The sequence below is a fragment of the Diabrotica virgifera genome, chromosome 6, assembly GCF_917563875.1.
Source record: "Diabrotica virgifera virgifera chromosome 6, PGI_DIABVI_V3a".
NCBI lineage: Eukaryota > Metazoa > Arthropoda > Insecta > Coleoptera > Chrysomelidae > Diabrotica > Diabrotica virgifera.
The window spans coordinates 236328179-236355229 of NC_065448.1; the positions used below are offsets into that span (position 1 = coordinate 236328179).

General features: G+C 35.1%; 1 protein-coding gene across 1 annotated transcript; it reads left to right on the top strand.

The window, feature by feature from the left end:
* Window positions 1-2373: 2373 nt before the first annotated feature.
* On the top strand, window positions 2374-26578 carry LOC126887363 (CLIP domain-containing serine protease B4-like). Its single transcript, XM_050654821.1, has 5 exons — window positions 2374-2488; window positions 3727-3976; window positions 9830-9996; window positions 22028-22327; window positions 26409-26578. The coding sequence occupies exons 1-5, from the start codon at window positions 2443-2445 to the stop codon at window positions 26507-26509; spliced, it is 864 nt and encodes a 287-aa protein (XP_050510778.1). The 5' UTR covers window positions 2374-2442; the 3' UTR covers window positions 26510-26578.
* Window positions 26579-27051: the final 473 nt, after the last annotated feature.

The following is a 27051-nucleotide window of genomic DNA, read 5'->3' on the forward strand; positions in this document are numbered from 1 at the left end:
TTCCACAAAAAGCTTTGGACTCGTTTATCGATACATATATGAACTACTTTTTAATAAATCCTTGTTAAAAACTGAACCGGAAATGATTTTTTCTGCTATTCATCGTGAAAATTTTCACGATAAGAGTTTGTTAGAACTAATTAAAAGTATGTTTGACAACGAAACCAATGAAATTCTTCCTGAAAGCTACAAGTTATTTTGTTTACTTGCTACAATACCTGCAACAAGCGCTTCAGTTGAAAGAACCTTCTCCACTTTAAAGCGAATAAAGTCATCTCTTCTCGGTGTCTCTTCGAAATACAATGACGCAAAATCGGCTTTCATCACTGTCTACTGATTATAGAAAGAGAAATACAACAGGGGTAAACAAAAGCAATATAAGCAACAGAGAGAAAAAGAAAAAAAACAGAAAAAGAGCGGCTGTGCGCGCGAGAGAACGGTCTGGAAAGACGTGCCACGCGCGTAAGCCGAGAGCCGAGAGTGGGTTTAGTTGGTAGGCATTGGAACACGGATTCATCCAGGGGCAAGGCCCCCAGTGGGGGAACGGGGAACTGCGTTCGGATGTACTCCGTTTACTCTGAATCTAACACACGCCAGGTACGATTCATCTGGTACGGTCTTTAGAAGATTCCCACTCTCACACAAAACAAAAATGTATTACATACACTGGCGGCTATTTTTTGGGGGTCATGGATCTTGAGGGTGATTACTTTTCTCTGATGCAAGGTCACTTTTAGTCTTACCACCAATAGGATAAGTGGGTTTTCAAATATTTGGGGGGGGGGGGGTCGTGACCCCTCCCTCTGAATCCGCCACTGATTACACATAGCTATATGTAATTTGCTGGCTTGGCCTACTCAAAATTTTACCCCACCAGCCGCCACTGCCCGCGTTATATTAAAAAAATAAAATTTTTACTCTATCTTTCATTGACAAAATGATACACAATAATATACACCGTTGTTAGGCGTTAACGCCCTTCGGTAGGGATCTATGAAGGAGTATCACCAAGCCGCAAGCCCTTATCCCTTGCCGTACTGCTTCTCCATAGGCCAATCAGAGACCAGTTTATTCCAGATTAAGTCGTAGATTCTATAGAATTTTATATTACGGCGTTGGCCTTCTTATTTTTTAATGACCGGGTGGGGCTCGAACCACCTCGATCGTAAATCCGCTAGATTTGTCGATCGAGCGCCTCAGCCCACTGAGCCATCTCACCAAATTTTTAATGACACGAATATATTTGTCATCTATTCCTATATTTTTAGAATCTTCTTTGACTTACTTTAACTAACGCCTTTTCGAAGTCCACGAAGCATGCAAATACATCTTTTTTTATCATGAAATTTTTCTTCTCCTTTTTTTATCTAGACATTACTTTGTCTGTTTTTTAATGTGCCTCCAGTAAGTTATCATTCCATCTTTTTCGTGGTCTTCCCACTGATCGTCTTCCTATTGGGGAATCGTCTCTCGCCGTCCTTACTACTCTATTTGTTGTCATTCGGCTTATGTGGTCGTTCCATTCTATTCTTCTGTTTTTCACCCAGTTATTAATGTTGTCCACCTTGCATTTTCGTCGTATATACATATGTACTTCTAGCTCTAGCCCACAGTGTCTTACCATCGATTTTTCACAGTGTTTTCATCTCTGCTGTTTCTAGCATTCTTTTTGTCCTGTCTGTATCAGGTCGTGTTTCTGCCGCGTATGTCATTATTGGTCTGATGACTGTTTTGTAAATTCTGCCTTTCACTTCTTTTCCGATGTTTTTATTTCTCCATATTGCTTCATTCAGGCAACCTGCGGCTCTGTTTGCTTTATTCACCTGATCTTCCACTTCTGTTACGAGCTTTCCGTAGCTGGATATTGTGATGCCTTGTTATTTAAACTATGAAATTTTTGTAATAAGATATTTAGCGCAAAATTCCTCCCTGGTTTCCGTAGCATTTCTAAAACCAAATTGAGCATCTTCGAGATCCTCAATAAAGATGTTTGACTTGAGCGTTGAGCCAGTCTGTGGGAATACCTGCGGTGTTCCTCACATATTGCATTAAAAAGTGTTACTATTACTTTTATGTTATCTTTATCTATTAGCTTCAGAAACTCAGTTGGTGTATCATCTGGACCATAAGCTTTCGCAATTTTAGCATTTTTTATAGCATGTTGTACCTCTGATTTCATAATTTCTGAGCCGTCAGTACCTACAATTTTGGTAGAATTCGGTAATATTACTTCTGTCATCTTCTAACTTCTCTGATAAATACAACTGATATTCTCTATTTCTTATGAACTAATAAATAGAGAAATAAACTAGTACGAATATAAAATATAAAGTATAGTAGTTTTATACTCAGTTCTCCCTGTATAAAAGTTAACTCACCTGTATATAAATAAAATTATATAAATAAAAATTCACATCTACATTGTCTTTTATTTTTAAAATCATGCATCAGCTACTACACTTGATTGTCGTTTTAGCATTCACCTTCGGTAAGTTTTTATATTTGCACTTTTTAATGGGTACAATTAACTTTATTTTCGTCTACTACTCTATCGATCTATTTCTCTTTGTTTTATTCATCCAAGTCGAATTCTTTTTTCGCGTTTTTTCTTCAGTTCTGATCCTATACCTACTGAAGATATCTGAAATAGCTATTTGTATAACAAGGGAGAAAAGTGCTACTTTTCCTCCCGAGAATGAAGTTTACTGCCCGACGCGTAGCGGAGGGCAGTAATCATTCAAGGGAGGAAAAGGCACTTTACTCCCATGTTATACATATGGTTTTTCCACCTTCCTCAAATTAATAACAAGTCATTTTTCATTTTTACTTAATTTATTTATGTAACTAACCAACAAAATGTATTAAAACTAAAACTAACAAATAGGTACAATATAACTGTCAACTGTCAAACATAAGTCAAATTTTTAATGTAAACATTGTTAAATCAAAATAACAATTTACTGTTTTTTACCATTCTGCAAAATACTGGGTGTTTTATAAATAAACGTTAAAATGTATAAATACTTACGTAATAGAAAATAGATATTGTACAGGGCGTCAATAAGTTATATTTCATGAATGACGTCACTTTTACTTTTCCTCCCTAGGGAGGAAAAATACAACTTTGCTCCCTACAATCAGGTCCGGAAAAGTATACTTTCGGTAGAGGTAGGTGGAAAAATCTTTTTTATCTACTTTAATAATTCGTTAGATTTAAATATTGCAGTATATAAATTTAATATTTTATTATAATTTAAATTATAATTTTATAAATTTCAGTTTTATTCACCATTTCTTTGCTAAAATGTTACAATCTGCATGATCATTATTCTTGCGCCCCCTAGTATCGATCCTGGTTACGCCCTTGCTTGGAGAGAACAAAAAATTTATAAACAAACATCTCTTTTAATTAATCACGCTGTTTCTGGTAGTTTTTAAGAGATATAAAATAGTATAAAAAAAGGTACTGGTATATACAGTGCACAGATTCTAAAGGTACCGGTGGGGGATGGCGTCTATGCGCAGTATTATAGTCGGTGTATGAGAGAGAAAGTATTCGAAATAATCAAATAATAAATTTTATATTATTGGTTATTTCATTATTTCGAATACTTTTTCTCTCATGCACCGACTATAATTCTGCGCATAGACGCCATCACCCACCGGCACCTATAGAATCTGTGCATTGTACGTTTTTAGGGTTTGTTTTAATATTTGAAATCGTAGGTTCTACGTTTCAAAACGAAATAGAGGATCACAAAAACTGGAAACTAATTCCTACAAAAACATGTGGATATTCTAAAGAGGCTCAACGCAGAATAGTTAATGGTAAACCCGCAAAATTAAACCAATTCCCATGGATGGTCCAAATATTTTCCAGGAAGGAAAAAAATAGAGATTCGTTCATATGTGGTGGGTCACTAATTAATAACCGATACGTTGTAACTGCTGCTCATTGTATTGGCAAAGAAAAAATGTAAGTACCGGAGTACCGGATCTATGTATAGACTGGGCAGTATCGTCGCCCCCGCTAGCGAAATTATTCCGATTCGATTTTTTTGCACAAACTTACTCAAAAAGAGGTCCTTATAACATATCCACAGTAGGGTGGAGCGCTGTTATATGGGGAAAAATGAAATAACAATTTTCACAAACGCGGGGTGCGGAATCGATGCTACTGTGGGAAAGGATTCGAAAAGTTAATTGTCATTTTTTTATATTATCACTCTAAAAACTGCCCCAACGTGATTTTAATTTTGAAATTATAAAAAAAATTTTTTTTTGCCTTTTTACATACGAGGGATGCGGTATCAATTCGCTTTTAGGATACGAACCGAAAACTTCAATAACACTTCTTTCTATTTCTATTAGAATAACTGCCCCGGCGCTACTGAAATTGGTCTATTTTGAATTTGCAGGCCAACCCCCGAACTAACGGTGCAAAGAAACAGTTATAACCTGTCACACGAGTGAACCTTCACTCTCCCACTACAGTTCAATTCTAAGTAGGTATTAATTATTCACTTTCTATTCAGTACTGTTTCGATAATCGGTTGGTTTAGTACCGTTTTCTGTAGCTTCAAAGCTTAATCGTCAAAGTTTAGTGTTGTGACAAATTTTGTGTGAATTAGTTTACTGTTGTTATAACTGTGTTGGTTCTGGCAGTGAGCTCCCTAAAAATGTGTTACCTACGTTTAAAGATATAATGAAGTTGTTTATATTCGTATCTCAAAACTATAAAAGACAGTATAAAAACTGTGTGCGGAAAACCAGTGAAATTGTGACGGAGAGTAGACGAGATGTGGCGCAAAGCTTCAATACCAATCGTAGAACACAAAACAATATTATCTAGAATTAAAGCTTACCACGATAAGTATAAAACATTATTGAAACCTTATAAAGGCAGGAAGGACGAAGACGGTTACAAAGCGAAGCTGTTCAAGTTTGGTGAGGATAGTAAGAAATTATTTGATATTGCTACTTGCAAATGTTTAGAGTTCACAGATTGCAACTGTCCTAGAAACCGAAAAATTCCACTACCAGAACGAAATTTCTTAATCGACCAACGAACTGACCGTAAAATGATGATTGGTAGTTTAGATCGTGAAACGACCAAAAAAAATGAGATGAATTTACATAGATTACACCAACAAAAGCAACGTGAAGAACAAAGAGCCTTGCAAATAGAGGTGGAATCTATTCCTAGTACTTCTAAATCACCTACAACTTCAAAGGCACGATCGAATGTTCAGCAGACAGATACATTAAAGAAAAGTGATGAAATTGAGGACTTCCAATCGCAATCTCTTATTTCCACTACTTCACTCACAATGACTGATGTCACATTTCCGGTTGTTGCCAGAACATTAGATCGTTATGGGGTTTCAGATCGTGCTGGTGCTGCAATCATTTCTGCAGCTTTCCAAGACGTTGGTCTTATTACAAAGAGCGATTCATCACGGGTTATAGACCGAAGCAGAGTTCGAAGAGCTCGTTCCAAAGCTAGGGCTACTATCTCAGATGAACCTACAATTTTTGATACTGACACCATCGGATTATTTTACGATGGTAGAAAGGATAAAACGTTAACACACGAAGATGGTCGTAGAAGAGTGACTCAGGAGGAGCATATTACCATATTGAAAGAACCGGACTCTGAATACCTAGGCCATATTTCTTTGAAAACTGGTGACGCCAAAACGATTTGTAACTCTATTCTGACATTCCTTTCCTCCAAGTCTATCGATGCAAATCAAATAATGGCTATTGGTTGTGATGGGACTGCTGTTAACACAGGAAGCAAAGGTGGCATTATTCGTTTATTGGAAATCAAGTTTCAACGTCCACTCCAATGGCTCATATGCCAACTACACGCTAATGAACTGACGTTGCGTCATCTTTTTCAAAATCTAGATGGCACAACAAGTGGACCAAAAGGTTTCATAGGTCCCATTGGCAAGGCTGTTACTAACTGTGAAGTATTACCAGTTGTTCCGTTCGATGTCTACTATATCAACTGCAAATATGTCAGTATATCAATAGTGGACATTGTGATGCAAGTTTTGCGAAAATAAATCCTGGTAAACTAGTTTACTCTAGATGGTTGACAATGGCGAACTGGATTTTGAGATTATACGTCTCAAGTCAAAGTCCGTCAGAAAACCTAATCATATTAAGCACATTTATTTTAACGGTGTATGCTCCTATGTGGTTCAAGATCAAGACTGAGCCAATTTGTATTTTTGGTGCCAAACATTTACATGATACAATAAAACTGTCGCGCTATTTGCCAAACCATTTGAAGGATGTTATTGACCCAGTTATACAAAGAAATGCATTCTTTGGCCATTCAGAGAATATACTACTAGGAATGTTAGCCGACAACAGACAGTACGTCAGAGAACTTGCACTCCGCCGAATATTGAAGATCAGAGAGACATCAGAGATCGGAGTCTTCCGTATTTTCCAGGTACCTACCTTAAATATGGATGCTGATGATTATATCGATCTGATAGATTGGAAAACCAAGACAGAACCTCCACTTACGAAGAGTATTAATACCGAAATAATATATCAGGCAATCATAGAGCCACAGCTTGTGGAAAATGAAATCCTGAGAAATATCAGAAAAATTCCGTGTCACACACAATCCACTGAAAGGTGTGTCAAATTAGTTACAGAAGCAAGTGCTGCCGTCTGTGGGTCACAGAGGAGAGACGGATTCATTAAGAATAAGCTCAAATCATGCCTTTTGATGCCTAAGTTTGATACTAAGAGAGACTATAGTTCATAGCGATTTTAATGTTATTCTTCAATTTGTAAGTATATATATTTTTTATTTTATATTTACTATTTATTCTTTTTTCCTCATATTATAGTTCTAATAGCTCTAATAAATGAATAAAAAACATCATCGTTGACTCTATCAAATTAAAAAAAAATTTAAGAAATTCTAAAATTTCAATCGCAGTGGGGCACTTTTTAGACTGAAAATACGAAAAAATGTCATTTAAGTTTTTCATTCGAAAATGGAGGACGCATCAATTCCGCACCCCGCGAAAATGAAATTCGAAAAAATAAATTTGCGCTCCACCCTAATCCACAGGGTGCCGGGCGGTGCCGTGGTCGAAAAATTGTTTAAACAATTTTTTTTAAACAAATTCACAAAAATAATTTTTTCATTTCGAACAAATTTTTTTTAGATAAATTGGCTTATTCTGAGCAAAAAAGGTCTCTTGTCATTTTTTTCTAAAATTGATTGTTGTCGAGTTATATGCGATTAAAAATATGAAAAATGCGAAAATGGCCATTTTGAAGGCTTAATAACTCGATTAAACATTATTATTATGAAATTCAAAAAGTCACCAAATCAAGTTTCAAGTCCCTTCTTCAAGGTCCTGAAGAGATTTTTGTCATTATTTTATTAGAAAGCTGTTATTTTGAAATATTAACAATTAGCGCTATAGTCCAGGATGTATCGTCGCCCCCGTTAGTGAAATTATTCCGATTCCATTTTTTTGCAGAAACTTACTCAAAACGAGGTCCTTATAACATATCCACAGGGTGCCGGGCGGTGACGTGGTCAAAAAATTGTTTAAACAATTTTTTTAAACAGATTCACAAAAATAATTTTTTCACTTCGAACAAATTTTTTTTAGATAATTTGGGACATTCTGAACAAAAAATGTCTCTTGTGATTTTTTTTTCTAAAATTGATTGTTGTCGAATTATACGCGATTTATAATTTGAAAAATGCGAAAATGGCCATATAACTCGACAATAATCAATTTTAGAGAAAAATCACAAGAGACCTTTTTTGCTCAGAATAAGCCAAATTATCTAAAAAAATCGTTCGCAATAAAAAAAATATTTTTGTGAATTTGTTTTAAAAAAAATTGTTTAAACAATTTTTCGACCACGGCACCGCCCGGCACCCTGTGGATATGTTATAAGGACCTCGTTTTGAGTAAGTTTCTGCAAAAAATTGGAATCGGAATAATTTCACTAATGGGGGCGACGGATACATCCTGGACTATAGCGCTAATTGTTAATAATTAAAAATATCTTGTAATAAAATAATGACAAAGATCTCTTCAGGACCTTGAAGAAGGGGTTTGAAACTTGATTTGGTCACTTTTTGAATTTCATAATAATAATGTTTAATCGAGTTATTAAGCCTTGAAAATTGCCATTTTCGCATTTTTCAAATTTTTAATCGCATCTAACTCGACAACAATCAATTTTAGAAAAAAATGACAAGAGACCTTTTTTGCTCATAATAAGCCAATTTATCTAAAAAAATTTTGTTCGAAATCAAAAAATTATTTTTGTGAATTAATTGTTAAAAATTGTTTAAACAATTTTTCGACCATGGCACCGCCCGGCACCCTGTGGATATGTTATAAGGACCTCCTTTCCTGCCACGTCCTTTCTAAGACCATTTTTTTAATTCAATTTAATTTAACAGTTGCCGAGATATTCTATTGGTTTAAAGCCAAAAAATTGTTTATAACTTTAAAATATGCCTGAGGCTGCGGTCGCTCAAACAGTCCAATTTCAATTATGTAAAGTACATTAGATATGTATAGTGCCTTTTCATACGAAAATCATAGTTATTCTGGTGTATGGGCCATTCCACGAACATACGCCTGTTTTGGATTACTTCGACAACGAATATTTTACTGTGCAACATAAGAAGTACGAAAGTAAATGGCGCTAATAATTATTCCAATAAACAACAATGTAATTTGCAATTTACTTTCGTTCTTATTTTGCACAGTAAAATATTCGTTGTCGAAGTAATCCAAAACAGGCGTATGTTCGTGGAATAGGGTATATCATAATTATTATGGTTATTATTATTATTGCGACTGTAAATTGTTAATTAACAATTTAATTGTTGCTAAACTATTCGTTCAATTTCCACCGACTTCCGACTGGAAATGTAATCTATACCAAAAAAAGGTTTTATGTCACAAAATTATTTAATTATTGATAAATAAAAATCACCTAAAATTTTAGTTGAAAATAAAGATTTTGTTGGGAAAACTCGGATTTTCCGAGGAAAATTTTCGTTGAAGAAAATTGGGAGAAAAATTATCTCTATGTAGAATTAAATTGGAGTGAATTTTTATTTGGGTGTTTTTGATGTAAAGTTAAAATCTTCGGAGTTACAGAGCGATAATTAAAAGAAAACATGATTTCGGAGCGCTAATTAAAATTTGTTTATATAAAAAAGGCAATTTGTTTATAAAAAAAAACAGTGTGTGTACTTTGTACGCACGTAAGAAGTTATACTTCTATTATTATGATTTCAACGAAATTAATATATTTAACAGGTTATTTGTATTTTATTTAAATATTAAACTAACTTTCTTACCTACCATTTTTAAAATTTTTATTAAAACGATACCAAAAATTAAAAAAAAAAAAAGGATATGAATCGTCCAAGATTTGAACCCGGGACCTCTCGATCTCTCCTACCACTGAGCCATATTCCCTTTGCTTTGACATGTTACAAGATAGGACTATTATTATAAAATATCTTATTCCCGAGGAAGACAAATCCAAAGACACAAAAATTATAATAAATAATACATTTAGGTACTAAAAACACTAATATATCCTTTTAATGACTTATTTGCGCTGACAGCGCTGATACATACATATCTTGAAATATTAGCAACGAACTACATACTGTCTGTGTGCACATGCGCCCGCATTATAAAATTTCACTCTCGATCGTAAAGAGGTATAACTTCAAAAATAGCACACTCTCTGCGGACTTTGCACACTTATATTATTAATATATACAATACAATTGTTGCAGAAAAAATGTTCGAATTGGAGAAAATACACTTACGCCAGAAATAACAAAGAGACGATTGAAAGACTATAAAGTAGCAAAAGTTACTGTCCATCCAAATTTTAATATTAGTGGTACGGAAGATAATGATATTGCATTAATTAGGTTGGCTAGATCAGCTAAATATAGTGGTAAGTATTTCATCATCATCATGATCATCATCATCATCATCATCCAACATCTTCTCTTGTCCACTGCAGGACATAAGCCTACTCAGAACGTCTCCAGGAAGTTCGATCTTGTGCTAATTGCATCCACCTACCATCTATTCTTTTGATGTCGTTTGTTTAATCTCAAACATTCAATTTTCATATTCAATATTAAACAGTATATATTTATCACCCCGCGTGACTTGTCAAAATGGCCCGGTCAAAACAGCCCCGTCAAAATAGCCCGTATACAAAATAGCATCGACAAAATAGATCGCACACAAAATAGCCCCGGTCAAGACAGCTCCGGCTAAAATAGCCCCGGTTAAAACAGCCTCGACGAAAACACCCCCAATAAAAAGTTTTTCCTTTTAACGGAGTACCATTTATTTTAAATCACTATTGTAATTGGGAAATAAGCCACAATTTAATTTAAAAAAATTATTTTATTAACGTTTCGACTCCCACTTCGGACGTCGTTGTCAAATTACAAAATATTAATAAATGAAACAAAAATGTTGTTGCTTAGTAAAAAAATTCTTCTATATATATATATATCCATCTACAAATACAATTCCAGCCGTCAAAAATCTTCGCGCCACTCCAAATAGTCTTCGCGCTAATTCCCACTCCGCCACGTCATCGATAGCCACGTCAGTCACATCAGTCCACGGTATAAATGACCGCCCCAGCGTCAGCAACAACAGTATTGCAGTGAGTAGTGAAGTAGTGAGTAGTGAGTGTAGTGTCTGGAGCCTCAGGAGACTGAGACCCCGGAAGCCCTGAAGATGACGTCAGAGAGGACGTCGAAAGCTCGGCCTAGAAACCAACGACGCGGTTCAACCCGGAAGCCTGGTGAGTTTAATTTTAATATTAATTCTTTTGTTGATATTGATTTTAGCTTTATGTTTCATATATATATATATATATATATATATATATATATATATATATATATATATATATATATATATATAACCGGTTCTATAGCGTTCTACGCCTTCCGGTACCCAATCGCCAAGCCTGTCGATCTAGCCAGTCATTTTCTTGAAGATTTCTTTCTGACATGGCTTTTGTAATTCCTTGCTTCCAGGAGGTCGGTGGCCTGCCTCTTTTCCGTTTTTCTGGCGGTATCCATCTCATTGTAATTTTTGGTAATCTTTCATCTCCCATTCGTTGGACGTGTCCATACCAAGTAAGTTGGTTTCGTTGTACCTCGTCCACTATTGTTTTCTGCTTACCTACTTTTTCTCTGATCTGTTCATTTCGAACATGGTCTAATCTCGATATTCTGGCAGATCTTCTAAAAAAATCCATTTCAGTAGTAAGCAGCTTATTTTCGGATTTTTTTGTCATTTGCCACACTTCGGAGCCATACGTTAAAATTGGTTTCAGAATAGCGTCGTACATCCTCATTTTTGTATTTAAATTTATGTTATGTTGCCATAAGACAGGGTTTAGGGCTCTAGTAACCTTTCTAGCCTTCGTCACTCTATCATCTATACTGGGTTCCGTTCTTCCACTATTTGTTAATTTAATCCCTAGATATATATACTCTGTACAACCCCTGATGTAGTCACTTCCGTCAAGATCTAGGTCCTCCTGTTGTATTTGGTTACCGATGTGTAGATATTGTGTTTTCCTTATGTTTACCTCTAAACCCCATTTCCTGTATTCTTCCATCAATTTTCTGGTCATATATTCTAAGTCTTCCTTATCTTGGGCAACTACCACCTGGTCGTCTGCGTAATTCAAAGTGTATAATGTTATGTCTCCGATTGGTATACCCATACCACTGCATTTCTGCTTCCAAAGTCTGAGAGCACCGTCGTTATATATATTGAAAAGAATGGGAGATAAGCAGCACCCTTGTTTAAGGCCTTTTGTTACTTGGAAGCTAGATGACAGATGGTTACCTCTCTAAAGAGAGGTAAAGAGAAAAAAATTCTTCTAAGAATTTAATTTAATCTGACTCATTCATATCGGCAATTCAGACATACAGTATGGTGCAAATGAAAGGAATAAATTCGTTATTTCGTAAACCCGCGACGTTAGGGAAAAATCCTGAAACAGGTCGATTTTTATTTTTAAATTACGATATTTTGGTATATATGTCATACTAGTCACGTCATCCATCTGGGCATAATGACGTAATCGATGATGTTTTTAAATGAGAATAGGGGTCGTGTGCTAGCTTCTTTGAAAGGTTATTTAATTATATATTCAGTAATATAAACATTTATATAATTATTATTTATACAAAGTGTCCAAAAACTTTTTTTAACTTAAATTATTTGGCAAAATAAAGAAGAATGTATGTAAATACAGAAAGAAGAATGTAATAAATATATCACAAATAAACATTGATTTTCGCTTAAATTAAATGTTCAAACTTCCACGAGGCAGATGGCTGGCGGGAGCTGGATTGAACATTGAATTTAATCGAAACAGAAAACAGGGTTCGAGTTTGCTAAAAAGACCATTTTTATTTAATGTGGTTGATAAACATCCACCAAACACCAGGATAATTACCATTTTCGAAAAAATGTATTTTTAAGGGATTATTTCATGATGAATTCTGAAAGGAGCTTTTTTTGTCGGGGCTATTTTGTGGGCAAGCTATTATTCCGCCGCTATTTTGTCTGCAGGCTATTTTATCGGAGCTATTTTGTGTGCAGGATATTATGCCGGGGCTATTTTGTCGAAGCTTTTTCGACGGGGCTATTTTGACGGGGTACCATCACCCCGTATTCACATGAACCAATTTGTTATTATATTTACACATGTGCGGGTTACTAATTTCGTTAACTAATTGCAAATCGTAAACAATAATTTGGACAATTGCATATTTAATTTGATGATCGAATAATATATTTCTTTGTTCTCAGTATTTTGTAAATATACTCAGCTCGTGGGTTGACACCAATTCAGATTGCCGCTAAGAGAAAGTATACATTAGAATCATTCCTTCGAGTAACTTCACACAGTAAAGATGTGCTTTTAAAAATATTCCTTCGAGTAACTTCAACGAGTCAAGATGTGCCTTTAAGGGTCGATTTCTCATACCTGCGTTAATCTATGGTTCAGTTGAACGGGGTTCAGCGGTGAACTTCGGTTTTGTTTGGAATGCGTTTCTCATTGTGAGTGCACGTTCTACAGCTTTCGAGAAATGCCAATAGATGGCAGAAGGTAAAAAACTATCGCCATTATGTACGACCTTTTTATGCTGTTTTTGAATAAAGTTAAATTTAAATATTTATAGTCAAATAGTCATTTTAATAATTATAAATAAATGTAATAAAAACAAAAATAATGTTATCGTTTATCGTTAGGCTTAATATAATAAAATATGTTATATTTATATTATGACAGCGTTTCGTGTTAATACAACGCATGCGTAATCCATGAAATCATCTGAACTGGGTTCTGAAATCTTTCAACGGCCGAATTCCAGCGTTCAAGCATCGTTCAAGTTTAAACTGCCATCGGGTGAACGTGAATTGAGAAAGACGAGTTTGACTTTAAACTGACGTTTACTAAAAGTTCAGGTTAAACTGGAGTTGAACTCGATATGAGAAATTGGCCCTAAAAAGTTTCTCTCTCGAGTCAATTCAACCAGTCAAGATGTGCTTTTAAATGTATTATTAGAGTCAATTCGAAGAGACAACATGTAGTCTGAAATGATTGTCAGTTCAACCATCAAACGAATCGATTAGTAAAGTAGCGTCATTAGGTATCCCGGGAAGTTATAGCCCGATCAGGGAACGCAAAATTTTACGAAAACCTCCAAAAAAATAAAGGAAGGATGACAATTTGGCAATAGGTAGTTGAAATTAACGCATCGACTACTAAAAAGTTGGAAGCATTTGAACTGTGGGTGTATAGAAGAATCCTGAAGATATCATGGACCGAGCATATAACAAACAACGAAATCATGAGAAGAGTCAAGAAAAGACTGGAAATATTGGAAACCATCAAGACACGAAAGCTGCAGTACCTGGGGCATGTTATGCGTAATGAGAGATACAACATACTTCAGTTGATTATACAGGGTAAAATCCAGGGCAAGAGAAGTGTAGGAAGGAGACGAATTTCGTGGTTGCGTAACTTAAGGGGATGGTACGGATGCACATCAACCGAACTGTTTAGAGCAGCAGCATCTAAGATCAGAATAGCCATGATGATTGCCAACCTCCGTCGCGGAGATGGCACGTGAAGAAGAAGTTGAAATTGTCTATTATTATATAAGAAAAAGTTTACAATTCTACATCCCCTCCATTTTACAAAAATTGGAAAATACGGAGTGAAACATTTTTTCTCTGGGGTGAAAAATATACGTTCAAAATAAGTCCGGAATTGGATAAAATGACTAATTCTAAGTAACTTTTGTTCTATAGAGTTTTTTTACTTTTAAGTCAATACTTTTCGAGTTATTTGCGAGTGAATGTGTTCATTTTTAACCAAAAAATAATGTTTTGGACGGTTTTTTGGAGATAACTCAAAAAGTAAGTATTTTAGCGAAAAAAATATTTTTATTAAAACTGTAGCTTATAAAAAATTGAAAAAAAAATGGTGTATGCGTGAGGTCTGAAGACCCAGTAGAAATAGAAGGACTATCACGTGATCCTGAGGGATCAAAAAGCACACGGCACTGTTACTTGTAATTACCTACCCTTACAGGAACCTAATTCGATAAACTTAGTTAACCTAAATAACTTTATGGGAACTTATCGGTTGGCGCGGGACTCGTCGACAGTCTTGAATTTTCTTGTTAGTAAACCTTTATTTTTTTGAAATTTCTGAAAATAAAATAAAAACATTAGACATTTTGAAAGTTGTACTGGTAAAATATAATACACTACTTCAAGAAATTAACGCACGATCTTAAAAAGAACCATTTTTAATGTATCGAATTTCCTAAACCTGTTGTCCGATTTAAGTGATTTTTTTAATATGTTGCCTTATTCTTTAACAATATCGCTGTAATAATATTGTTGCTGGACAGGTAAACTGTCATTGTATACAGGGAGTACCAATCAAACTGTGTTTTTTTTCTCAAAGTTCAGTACAGCCTGTGAAATATTCTAGCATTTATAAAATACTGAAATTAAAACCCAACTGTAGTCTGATGTTTTCTTCACATTCTGTTTTTTTTAATGCAATCGCTTATGTTGGATAATAAAAAAGTTAGGTACTTTAACAACTAGCCAAGTTTTTCATCAATTCAGGGTGTGCGACAAACTTTAATTTTTTTCTTACAAACCTTTTTTAATCTTTTTCCAGGGTGTTGAAATTTTTCTTACAAACTGATGATTTATTTATTACACAAAAATGAAAATAATCGATTGCGTTTTGATTAAAATCGAGTCTCTTGCCATCCTCTGACACCATGTTTCGGGATTTATCCTTTTTCAGAGGCTTTGCAAGAAGATCGATTTAAACCAGAACGAGCTGAGAAGATGGTATATATATATATATATATATATATATATATATATATATATATATATATATATATATATATATATATATATATATATATTCAAATATTTACACCGGAGGATGGTTAGACTGGACCCCGATTTTTGACCCTTCGCTTCGTTATCGATCATTCGTTATCTATATCTGTAGAGTGTACAGATAGCGAATGATCGATAACGAAGCGAAGGGTCAAAAATCGGGATCCTCACCCAGACACGGATCTAGAAATTCATAATAGGGGGGGGGGGGGGACAGACTTACTTCAACAAATATTATATTTTCCAGATTTAGCTAAGGATAAAATACACTGCATAATCCCAGATACCTTCGGTATCAAAAGGATTGATTGACAATTCATGACTATTAATCTCACTGGTCGTTCTTTAGATACCATAAAGATTAACCTTTCTACCATCAATGGGTAGGTACGCTTGGATTATCTTGTGATTATCTTCGTCAAATTCCAAATCGAATATTTCAATGTGAAATAACCAAAAAACGGAGCACTTTTCGGGGAAAATTCATTACAACTCTTTTAAAGTGTTTAAAAAAAGGTTTATTTTTGTTTTTTAAAAAACTTCCAACATTAAAAGTAAGTGAGTTACGCTCAAAATATTGTTGTTCCCTTTTATTTTTTGGTAAAAAAAATGGCGAAAATCACCCCTTAATTAGCTTCTCAAATAAAATTAATCGTTACCGCTTTACAAGTTACTTGTCTTATGTATTGTTTATATTATCTATAAGTTTCATGGGTTCAAAGTGGTCAGTTTTGAAAAAAATTTGGTTTAAAATAAAACATTTTTGTTAATTTTGAAAAAAAAATCCTAATTGTTTATAGAATTAACTTAAAAACAATTAGGAATACCAAAAATCTCAAAGAGTAATAAAATTTACGTTTTGCTTTGTAGCGTGCAAACCCGCTACTTTGTAGAATTTATTTTAATAAGACCCACTCTGCATTTAGAGGTCCTCTCAGGTAGCTGCTGATTTTCATTTGTAGCAAATATTTATTAGTCGGTCCATTTATATTCTTTTCGTGCACCCTGTATATCCATTTTCAATTCTATAATCAAATTAGTGATGCCTGATTTAAATTAGAAAAGTTATTTCCATCATCTCGAATAATATTTATTGAGAAAATAAAGCATTTATACCGAAATTCATTCCTTTTTACTGATAGTGTACCGTATGCCTGGAGAATGCAGAGGAGTAGGATGTAAGGACCCACATAAAGTCTCATGCTCGCCGTATTGGTGTTGGTAATGTTATGTCGAATTTGTTTCTTGGTCCAATGTTGACTTTGGAGATAGGTTCGATATATCATTGTTAATATGAACACGACAAAATTGGCGCCCAACGTAGGTTGGGCGCCCAACAGCTGCTACATGCTGTTATAACCATGCATTTAGTCTTTTTTTGGAGAAATTAACATGTTAAATTTTCTAGCGGTTATATTAAATTCGTGCAGCATACGTTGTAAATCATCTTCACTTTGAGAGACTAGTATTGCGTCGTCTTGTTTTTCTCCCATTTGGTATCCTTTTTTTGTTCTTACTTTTTTTATTATTTCGTCCATGATCAGATTGAATAACAGAGGACTCAGGGAATCTCCCTGTCTTATCCCATTGCCAGCTTCAATTGGGTCAGTTAGTTCTTCATCTACTTTTACTTTTATTGTGTTGTTCTGGTAGATATTTTCGATAGTTTTAATTATTCCTAGAGGTACCTACCTCTCTTGCATACAATAAATGGATAACGTCCTTTAATTTGACCCTGTCAAATGCCTTCTTAAGGTCCACGAAACATAAGTATGCCGGTTTGTTGTATTCTAACGATTTTTCTTGAATCTGCCTCATTATAAATATAGCGTCGGTGCATGATCTTCCCGACCTAAAACCTTGTTGTTCTTCTGCTAATATTATAATTTTATTCAGTTTGTTTGTTATCACTTTGGTCGTTAATTTTAGTGTTGTGTTTAATAAACTAATTCCTCTGTAATTCTCCGGGTCCGATTTTTCTCCCTTTTTGAAGAGAGGTATTAGGATGCTTGGTCTCCATTCTTGTGGTATTCTGTTTTGTTCTATTATTTTTTGGATTAGTTTTAATAATTGTTTGGTCAGGTCTTGTCCTCCATACTTTAGGAGTTCATTCGATATTCTGTCCACTCCTGGTGATTTTCTATTTTTTAATTTCCTTAATGCTTCCGTTACCTCTGCTTCTTCAATATTTATATCTTCGTTTGTTGTCACTTCAGGTGTTGGTGGTTCATTATTGGTATCTTTAGCAAACAGAGATCGAAAATAGTCTGCCCAAGTTTCCTTCTGAATGTGTTTCGTTTTTATTAGTTCGTTCATCTCTTTTCTTTGTCCTCTGATCATTCTCCATATTTCCTTCTGTGTTCCGTAGAAGTCGTGTTCCATCTGTTTTGAGAAACTCTCCCAGTGTTCTCTTTTTATTTGTCTGACTAAAGTGTTTGTTTCGTTTCTAATTATTTTATAGTGGTTGTATGCCTGTTGTGTTTGTTGTGTTCTGTATTGTAAAAAGGCTTTCTTCTTTTCTTCACATTTTATCTTCACTTCCTCTCGAAACCATGGGGTTTTCTTTTTTGATATATTGGTATTCGTTACTTTCCTCTCTCCAAGTGATTCTGTTGCTGCGTTATGTTACTTTTGAGTTTTTCCCAGCTTTCCTCGATGTTATCGTTTTCTAGTATTCCATTATCAGCAATCTTCTCTGATATTCTTTTTCTATATAAGTACTCCGTGGATTCCGTACTTAGTCCTTCGACTTTGATTTTTGTTTGTGTTGGTGCCACTCTCTTAGGTGTGAAGCATTTCATGTTGATTCTAATTTTACATAATACTAGGCTGTGGTCACTACCTACATCTGCTGAGTTGAGGCATCTTACGTGAATTATTTTTGATGGATGTATATCTCTGTTAGTTACAACATAATCTATAATAGATCTTTGTCCACGGGTATTATTGAATGTATATTTGTGTTGGTCTTTGTGGTCAAAAAAGGTGCTGTTTATTCGAAGTTCGTTATTCGTGCAGAAGTTTATCATCAGTTCTCCATTTTCGTTTTTGACATTCTCATTATGTTTTTTTTTAATTCCAGGTATTACTTGGTTGCCTATTCGAGCGTTAAAATCCCCCAGTATTATCAACTTTCCTCTAACTTGATCTACTACTTGTTGCAATTGATCATAGAATATTTCTCTTGTTGTTTGGGGCTTACTATTTTCTGGGCCGTATACTCCGATGATGTTCAGGTCTTCCTTCTCCATTCTAATTTTTGCTGCGTAAGTACTGCGTAAGTACCAATCAAAAATCTAAAATAGGTAATAAAAAAAATTGACGGAATCAGTTAATCTGTTCACGAAAAAATCAACCATGAAAATGAGCATAATTTTAGGTGATGCATAACTTTTGAAACTAGGTATAGTAGAAAAAATGAAAGATTACCCATGAGCGATCATATTAAACACATCTTTTCTATGTTCCAGAAAATATTGAACTAGTACCAGTAGGTACTAGAAGAACAGCTAATATATTTAAGTATTACATGTACTTGCGCTGGCCATTTTTTTTGTGACACGGTAACAGAAAAATACAGCGTGTTTTATAATATGTTCGTTCATGGGTAATCTTTCATTTTTCCTACTGTATATATTTTTATGTATATATTATTAGGTACACGCCTTGCGTAACTCAACATTCTGTGACACGTTTTTCACTACTCTTAGACAGTTCGATCTATTAATTTGTTGATTTAAATATAAGTTCATAAGTTGATTTAAAAATAAATATAAGTTCAATATACTGCCCACCTAAACATTCCATTAAAAAGAGCAGTATAATGAATTCTTGAAAAGCTTAGGGGAAAGTTCATTATTGGAGGTGACTTCAATACAAAGAACACACACTGGGGCTCTAGAATCACTACTACTAAGGGAAATGAGCTTTTGTTATCCATTAAAGAACAGAGGTGTGAAGCACTATCAACTGGTAGACCAACCTACTGGCCTACGGATAGAAATAAGACCCCTGATTTAATAGACTTCTTTATTATTAAGAATATTTCAACTAATTTCATAGACATTGATGACTGTTGGGACTTAAATTCTGACCATTCCCCTATAGTACTAACCATGCGTGACAGGATTATTAAAAAACAAAGTAACCCCATATTAACAAATAAATGGACGGATTGGGTAAGTTTTAAGCTAAGCCTTGAAGAGAGAATAAATCTAAGTGTACCAATACAAAACGCAGAGCAATTAGATAAAGAAGCAGAATTGTTGGTGAACAATATCCAGCAAGCAGCATGGGAAAACACTCCTACGCTGAAACCTAGGCTAAAAGGAAAGAATTATCCAAAGGAAATAAGGAACATGATAATTGAAAAAAAATGAGAAGAATTTGGCAACAAACAAGGTCTCCTCAAGATAAGACTAAACTAAATCGTGCAAGTCAACAACTCAAAAGAACTATCCTACAATTAAAGAATGGCTCGATTAATTCTTACTTACAGGAGCTAACAGATGACGGTAGTACAGATTATTCCTTATGGAAAGCTACTAAAAGACTGAAAAGACCTATTATGCACTCTCCTCCTATTAAACTAGAAAATGGTAACTGGGCCAGAAGTAGTGACAAAAAACAGAGCTATTTGCCATACATCTTGAAAATACATTCAAACCAAATGAACCTCAAGGGGATGAAGAAAGATGGGAGGAACCTGTTCAATTAGAGGAAGAAATTCGGCTAACTACACCAAAAGAAGTGCTTGAAGAAATAAGGGAAAATATTAATCCGAAGAAAGCTCCGGGCTATGATCTAATTACATATGAGCTGTTGAAAAATCTTCCCCGAAGAGCTATCGTAAAATTAACAAACCTCTTTAACGGTGCACTCAGATTAAAATATGTACCAATGATATGGAAGATGGCGGAAGTCATTATAATTCCTAAACCAGGAAAACCAGCACATGAGGTTTCGTCATACAGACCGATATCTCTGCTTCCTGTAATATCGAAGCTGTTTGAGAAACTGCTCCTTAAGCGAATAAAACCAATTATTGAAGCAAGGAATTTGATACCGACACATCAATTCGGATTTAGAAATAAGCATTCAACAATTGACCAGGTGCACAGAATCACAAATATTATCGAAAGATCCCTAGAAGAAAAGAAAGTCTGTTCAACTGTATTCCTTGATGCTGCACAGGCTTTTGATAAAGTCTGGCATGAAGGTTTAACATACAAACTAAAATGTTTTTTACCTATACAGTACTCAAAACTTTTACAGTCATACATAAAATAACGACATTTTAGAATTAAGCAAGAAGACTGTTTTTCAGACTTAAACGAAATTAGAGCAGGTGTTCCACAAGGCAGTGTGTTGGGTCCGGTCCTATACCTACTATACACGTGTGATATACCTGTACTGAAACACAACACAGTTGCCACCTTTGCTGATGATACAGCTATTCAAGCAGTAGGGACGACAAGTGAAGAGGCGACCAACAAGGTCCAAATAGCAGTTAACCAAATCTATAAGTGGACACAAAAATGGAGAATCAGGCTAAATGAATCTAAATCTGTCCATGTTAATTTCACCAACAAAAAAATACAATATATACCAGTTATAATCAACAATATCCTAGTACCATATGCAGATACTGCTAAGTATTTGGGTATAACATTAGATGCAAAACTACGCTGGAAGGTGCACGTTAAGAAAAAAAGGGAAGAACTAAATATAAGATATAAAAAAATGTATTGGCTAATTGGAAGAAACTCCACATTGTCGATGCATAATAAGTTACTAATTTACAAACAAATATTGAGACCTGTATGGACTTATGGATGCCCACTATGGGGGTGTACTAGACCAAGTAATATAACAGTAATACAAAGATTCCAGAACAAAATACTAAGAAATATTGTAGATGCTCCTTGGTATGTTACAAACAGTGATATCCATAAGGACCTAGGAATGGAAACTGTGGATATAATCATCAAGAAGATGGCAGGAAGTCACGAGCAACGACTTCACATGCACGAGAATATTGAGGCAATCCAGCTCCTCGATACTACTGGGCAAGTTAGAAGACTGAAGAGGACAAAACCTTATGAACTAGTTTAAGTGATAGGTGATAGTGAAAAGCAGAGCATAGTGCTTGTGCGCGTTAGTGTGTATGCTAGAATAGTGCACTATCTTGTTAGGTTAGATAAGAGACGCTATGGTGTAAGCTCTTAATTTTAAGGAACAGTAATAATTTAGGTTAGATTAAAAAAATTGCTCATTGGTCAAGTATGACCAGATTGTAATTGTAATAATAATCATCGTAGTGATGATTATGGAAAAAATATATTTTTATGTATATATTATTAAGTACACGCCTTGCGTAACTCAACATTCTGTGACACGTTTTTCACTACTCTTAGACAGTTCGATCTATTAATTTGTTGATTTTTTCCTACTAGTACCTACTAAAAATATATTATAATAATCATCTTTTATAGCTGCAATTCAACCAATCTGTTTGCCTACTGCAAATATGTTGAATAAAGAATTTATTGGCGAAAATGTAACAATAGCTGGTTGGGGAAAGACGGATACATCAAAAAGACCTGCTAAGGATTTACAATACATAACAATACCTGTTAGAGAAAGGGACGTATGCAATCAAATATTCAATGAAACTTTAGAACAGAGCAAATTTTGCGCAGGAGTATCAGAAGGAGAAGACAGTTGTGGTGGAGACTCTGGAGGACCAATGATTTGGAAAAATGAAGAATCTAAGGCCAAATATTTCCTTATAGGTAAATATATCCCATGTAAAGAGGATACATACGTATTGTATATCATTTTTTATTTATTTTTCCGCGTATTTCTTGGAATTTATGTATTGTCTACTACATGTTTATCTTTTTGTTTTTGACTGGCTTTACAACTCTGTGCAAGTGTTCGCCGCATCCACTATATAGCCCTCCATTTCTACGATCTTGTGCTTCCATTTCTCATTGTTGTACCCCAATCCTAGATCAATTGGCTTCAACATCATTCTTCAATTTTTTTCTTGAACGGCCTACTGATCTTCTACTGTCTAGTCTCCCAAAAAACACTCTGTCTTCATTTGATCTGGCCCTATCACCTGCTCCTCTTATTACGTTAACTTTTATATGTTTGATGATATTTTCAGTACCGTACAGAGTCACCAATTCAGCAATACGGCGCCTTCTCCACTATCCTGTAAATTAATCTCTTTGAGGGCCAAATATCCTTCTTTATTTATTTAGCGTATGGACTTTCACAGTACGATAAATACACAAATATAATATATTATTCAAACAAAAAATATAATGAATGAACCTAAATATTAATGTTCAATATACATAGCCATTCAATTGCTTCTGGGGAGCATTCCACAAAGTCCTGGAGGTTTCCACGGTAGGCACGATTTAGGCAATCTGAAATACAATGACTTATGGTCTGTCTAGGTGATCCGCAATCGTACTGTGGACTTTCCGCACGACCCCATTTGAACAGAGAATCAGCACATTTACCATGTCCGGTACGTATGCGATTAAGCCTCGCCCAGGTGGACCGGGGCAGACCCGATCCGATGAAACCCTGGGTTGGGGTGGATATCTGAATATAGTCTGCTGCTATTGTTGGCATCCATCTTGTGGACCATAGCTTTTGTATATCATAGGAATCACCAATTGTTCGGACAGATCTGATTGGAGGATTTCTAGACCTCAGTCGCTGGTGCTCTTTTGAGATGTCTAGTATGTCTTGATGGATTGGTAATTGTGTGTTGGCTACAATTTTCTGGTACTCTCTCACTAATGAGGCTGTACGTAGATCTGGTGGAACAATATTGCTCAAAGTATGCAACCATTTCACTAGGGTTGCTTTTATTGCTCCAGTGATTATTCTCATGGTTTGATTACGTTGGACATCGATTTTGTTTGTGTGTGCACTATTTAGTCATACTGGTGCACAATATTCTGCCACTGAAAAAACCAAAGCTAGAGCAGAGGTCCGAAGAGTATCTGCAGAAGCACCCCAAGTTGTTCCAGCCAGTTTTATTATATTGTTTCTTGTTCTCAGTTTACCGGCTGCGTTTGTAAGATGGCGTTTGAAGGTGAGTGTTCTATAAAGTGTGGCTCCTAGATATTTGGGGTTGTTGTTATATTTGATAGCTGTATCATTTAGAGTTACATTGAGAGTATCGCCCGCAAGTTGATTCGACAGGTGAAAGAGACAGGTTTCAGTTTTACTTGTGTTAGGACGTAAGCGCCAGTTCTTAAAGTAGTTACTTAGTGTAGTTAGGTCCTCGTTTAGAGCTCGTTCTCCAGCTTCCTTACTATTATCTTTGAAGCAATGGCCAGGTCGTCTGCATAAGCGAATTTTCTCGATTTTGTTTCAGGTATATCTGCCGTATAAAGGTTAAATAATAAAGGAGCTAGCACTGATCCTTGAGGTAAGCCGTTGTTAAGTTTTCTAACGTTACTCCGTACATCATTTATATATACCTGAAACAGTCTGTTAGTAGATTGTTTATCAGCTGACAACTTTTGAGACAGGGTATGATTTTCATCAACTTATAAATAAGGCCCTCCCTCCAGACAGTGTCATCTTATCAAATACCTTCAAATATCCTTCTGAGAATCTTCCTTTCAAATGCTAACAACTTATTTATTTCCCGCTGATAGTTGAATTGGAGAACTTGGGGAATAGTTGAGGTGTACAGCCTTAATTTAGATTTTCTTTTTAGCAGCTTAGATCTTAATAATGATGGTAGGGAGTATTGGGACCGTGCAAGTTCGGCAAAGCGACCCCTATTTCTACGCTCTGTACTTTTATTCGCACTTTTAATTATATTGGCCAATTATATTAGTCCTGGTTACTGGATAATTATCAAGGCCATAGTCCAAAAAAAATAATAAGAAGAAAAAATAAGATTCTGGTTATATTATGAAAACGTAAACAATTGTATGTAGTAAATAAAATTAATTATTAAAATGCAGTACTGCAAGCAAAATACAATTAATTAAATTTACCTTTATATAATAATTGCATATTATATCAATATTGTGGAGCAATGTATAATTTTTCTGCTTCAATGACAGACGGTGTCAATTTGACAATTTCAATTGACAATATAAATTATTTAAAATAGTTGCAATGTTTCTCCGCGACTTGCGCACAGTCGTTTCTCGTTTCCCTTCCAAGTACTTGCACACCGCGAATACCGTATACCGCTCTATTCCCCGCAGCTATCCTTGCTGAGACCTATTTTTCTATGTGGTTGCCATCTGTGATTACCGGCCCCAGATATTAAAGCTCTTTAACTACTTCGAAGTTGTGGTCATTAATAGTTTAGACCTGGATCCCGCGTACCAAAAAAAAAGTTTATTAATAGCAAGCTGAAAATGTGTCAATAGCTTAATGGTGTCTACGAGTAGTCGGCCAAACTTTGATGTACGGGAACACTGAAACAGTTTTAATTGTAGAACAGGTTACAGTTCTTTAGTTCTTTTAGTTGATTTTCTGTATGTTCCTTCTTCTTTCTTTTCAGTATTCGTTTTTCGTCTCGTCTCAGCTGCCTCTATTCTTCTTCTACTTGTCTTGTTCTTCGTGCTTGGAGCCTTGTATATGCTTGATTTTTTCTTTGTGTTGTTTGTGCACATTCCTCGTCATACCAGTCCGACCCAATTTTTTCACGCTTTTGCCTTCCAATCACCTCAGTTGCTACCTCTTCCAATATCGTTCTACACCGCCTCCAATAGTTATCAACATCTTCAACTATATCACCTGTACAGTCCTCTAGCTTACGTTCCTGACATTCCTGGAATTTCTTGGCTATCGTAGGGTTTTTAACGCTTCTACGTTAAACCTTTCCTCTTTAACTCCTTTAACTTTCTTTACATTGGAGATTCTAGCTCTTATTTTTGTTTGGACTAGGTAGTGGTCCGAGTCTATGTCTTTTAAAACTCTTTTACCACTTCGAAGTTGTGGTCATTAATAGTTTAGACCTGGATCCCGAGTACCAAAAAAGTTTATTAATAGCAAGCTGAAAATTTGTTAATAGCTTAACGGTGTCTACGAGTAGTCAGCCAAACTTTGATGTACGGGAACACTGAAACAGGGGAAGTTTTAATTATTGTAGAACAGGTTACAGGTTTTGAACGTCAAACTACGAAAACGTCCCATGTATTTTGTCGGACAGAACTTCCAATTGATTTGCTACCCTTTCATTAAACTATCATGTAAAAATCAGACTGCTATTTACCACCAATATAATTACTCTCATTTGACATATTCTACGTGAAGGACTTAATAAAATGCCCAACATATTTGTCGGACAAACATTTTTTCATATATTATATAAAGTTTGCTATTGAATAAACTTAAAAACAACCTGCTAGTTTTCACAATCATAACCTTGTCAGGATGACAAGTTCCACAATTAAATCACGTTCCACAATTAAAACTTCCCCTGTTCCAGTGTTCCCATACATCAAAGTTTGTCCGACTAGATACCGTTAAGCTATTAACAAATTTTCAGCTTGCTATTAATCAATCTTTTTTTGGTACGTGGGATTAAGACGTAGTTATGTTCCGTTTAACTCTTGGTCTTGGATTTTTGGTGACGAGCATGTATTTCGTCTTCTCTTCATTTATTTGAAGGTCCAGATGCAATTTCTATAACAAAGTAGTTAATGACAATACACAGGAATAAAGAAACAAACGCTAATATGGTGTTCTTGAGAAAGCATATGATAGGGTTTCTCGAGAGATTCTGTGTTCTTTTCCTAGTTATACCATGTTCCTTTTCCTAGTTTGTAAAAGAATTATGAACCTTACGTAGTAAATATCTATTAAATGTTTTAGGTGTGGTTTCATATGGACTAGAAAAATGCGGTACAGGCCCTGCAGTATATACAAATGTACCATACTTTTTAAAGTGGATTTTGGACAGTATTTCCAGATAACATGTATTTTGTAACAATTCAGGAAATAAAGCGTTATAATGATTAAGGAAATAAACGAGTTGTAATTAATGGAATTTATTTCAACTAGTGTGCTCCTCAGCAAACTGTGGTCAACCCTACAGCAAACTAACATTAAACATGAACATGGTATTACCAAAGCAGTCCAGTCTGTATAATGAAACGACTGCAAAAATTAAAACTGGATCAAGGATGTCTGAGAGATTTAAGGTCACGAAAGGATTGAAGTAGGGTTGCTGTATTTCGCTTGCCCTTTTTAAAATTTATCTGGAACAAGCAGTAAAATTGTCGAAAAGAAAATGTAATGGCATGGGAATCTCCTCCAATGACGAGACAACACTATACACTTTATGTTTCGCTGACGACCAAATTCTGAGTGTTCAGGATCATGATGACTTGAGTTACATGATGCGGAAGCTAATAGAAGAATATAACAAATGGGGTCCGGAAGTCAACATTAAGAAAACCGAGCCATGTGTATTGAAGGGAGAAAGCAGTCCATTACATTAGACGATGGAGTAGAA

What these genes read in the sequence shown, in the direction of transcription:
- LOC126887363 (XM_050654821.1), top strand. Translation starts at nt 2,443, where the DNA reads ATGCATCAGCTACTACACTTGATTGTCGTTTTAGCATTCACCTTCG. An exon ending in CGTTTTAGCATTCACCTTCG is followed by an intron (nt 2,489 to 3,726) that starts GTAAGTTTTTAT and finishes TTGAAATCGTAG; the next exon opens with GTTCTACGTTTCAAAACGAA. An exon ending in GGCCAAATATTTCCTTATAG is followed by an intron (nt 22,328 to 26,408) that starts GTAAATATATCC and finishes TAAATGTTTTAG; the next exon opens with GTGTGGTTTCATATGGACTA.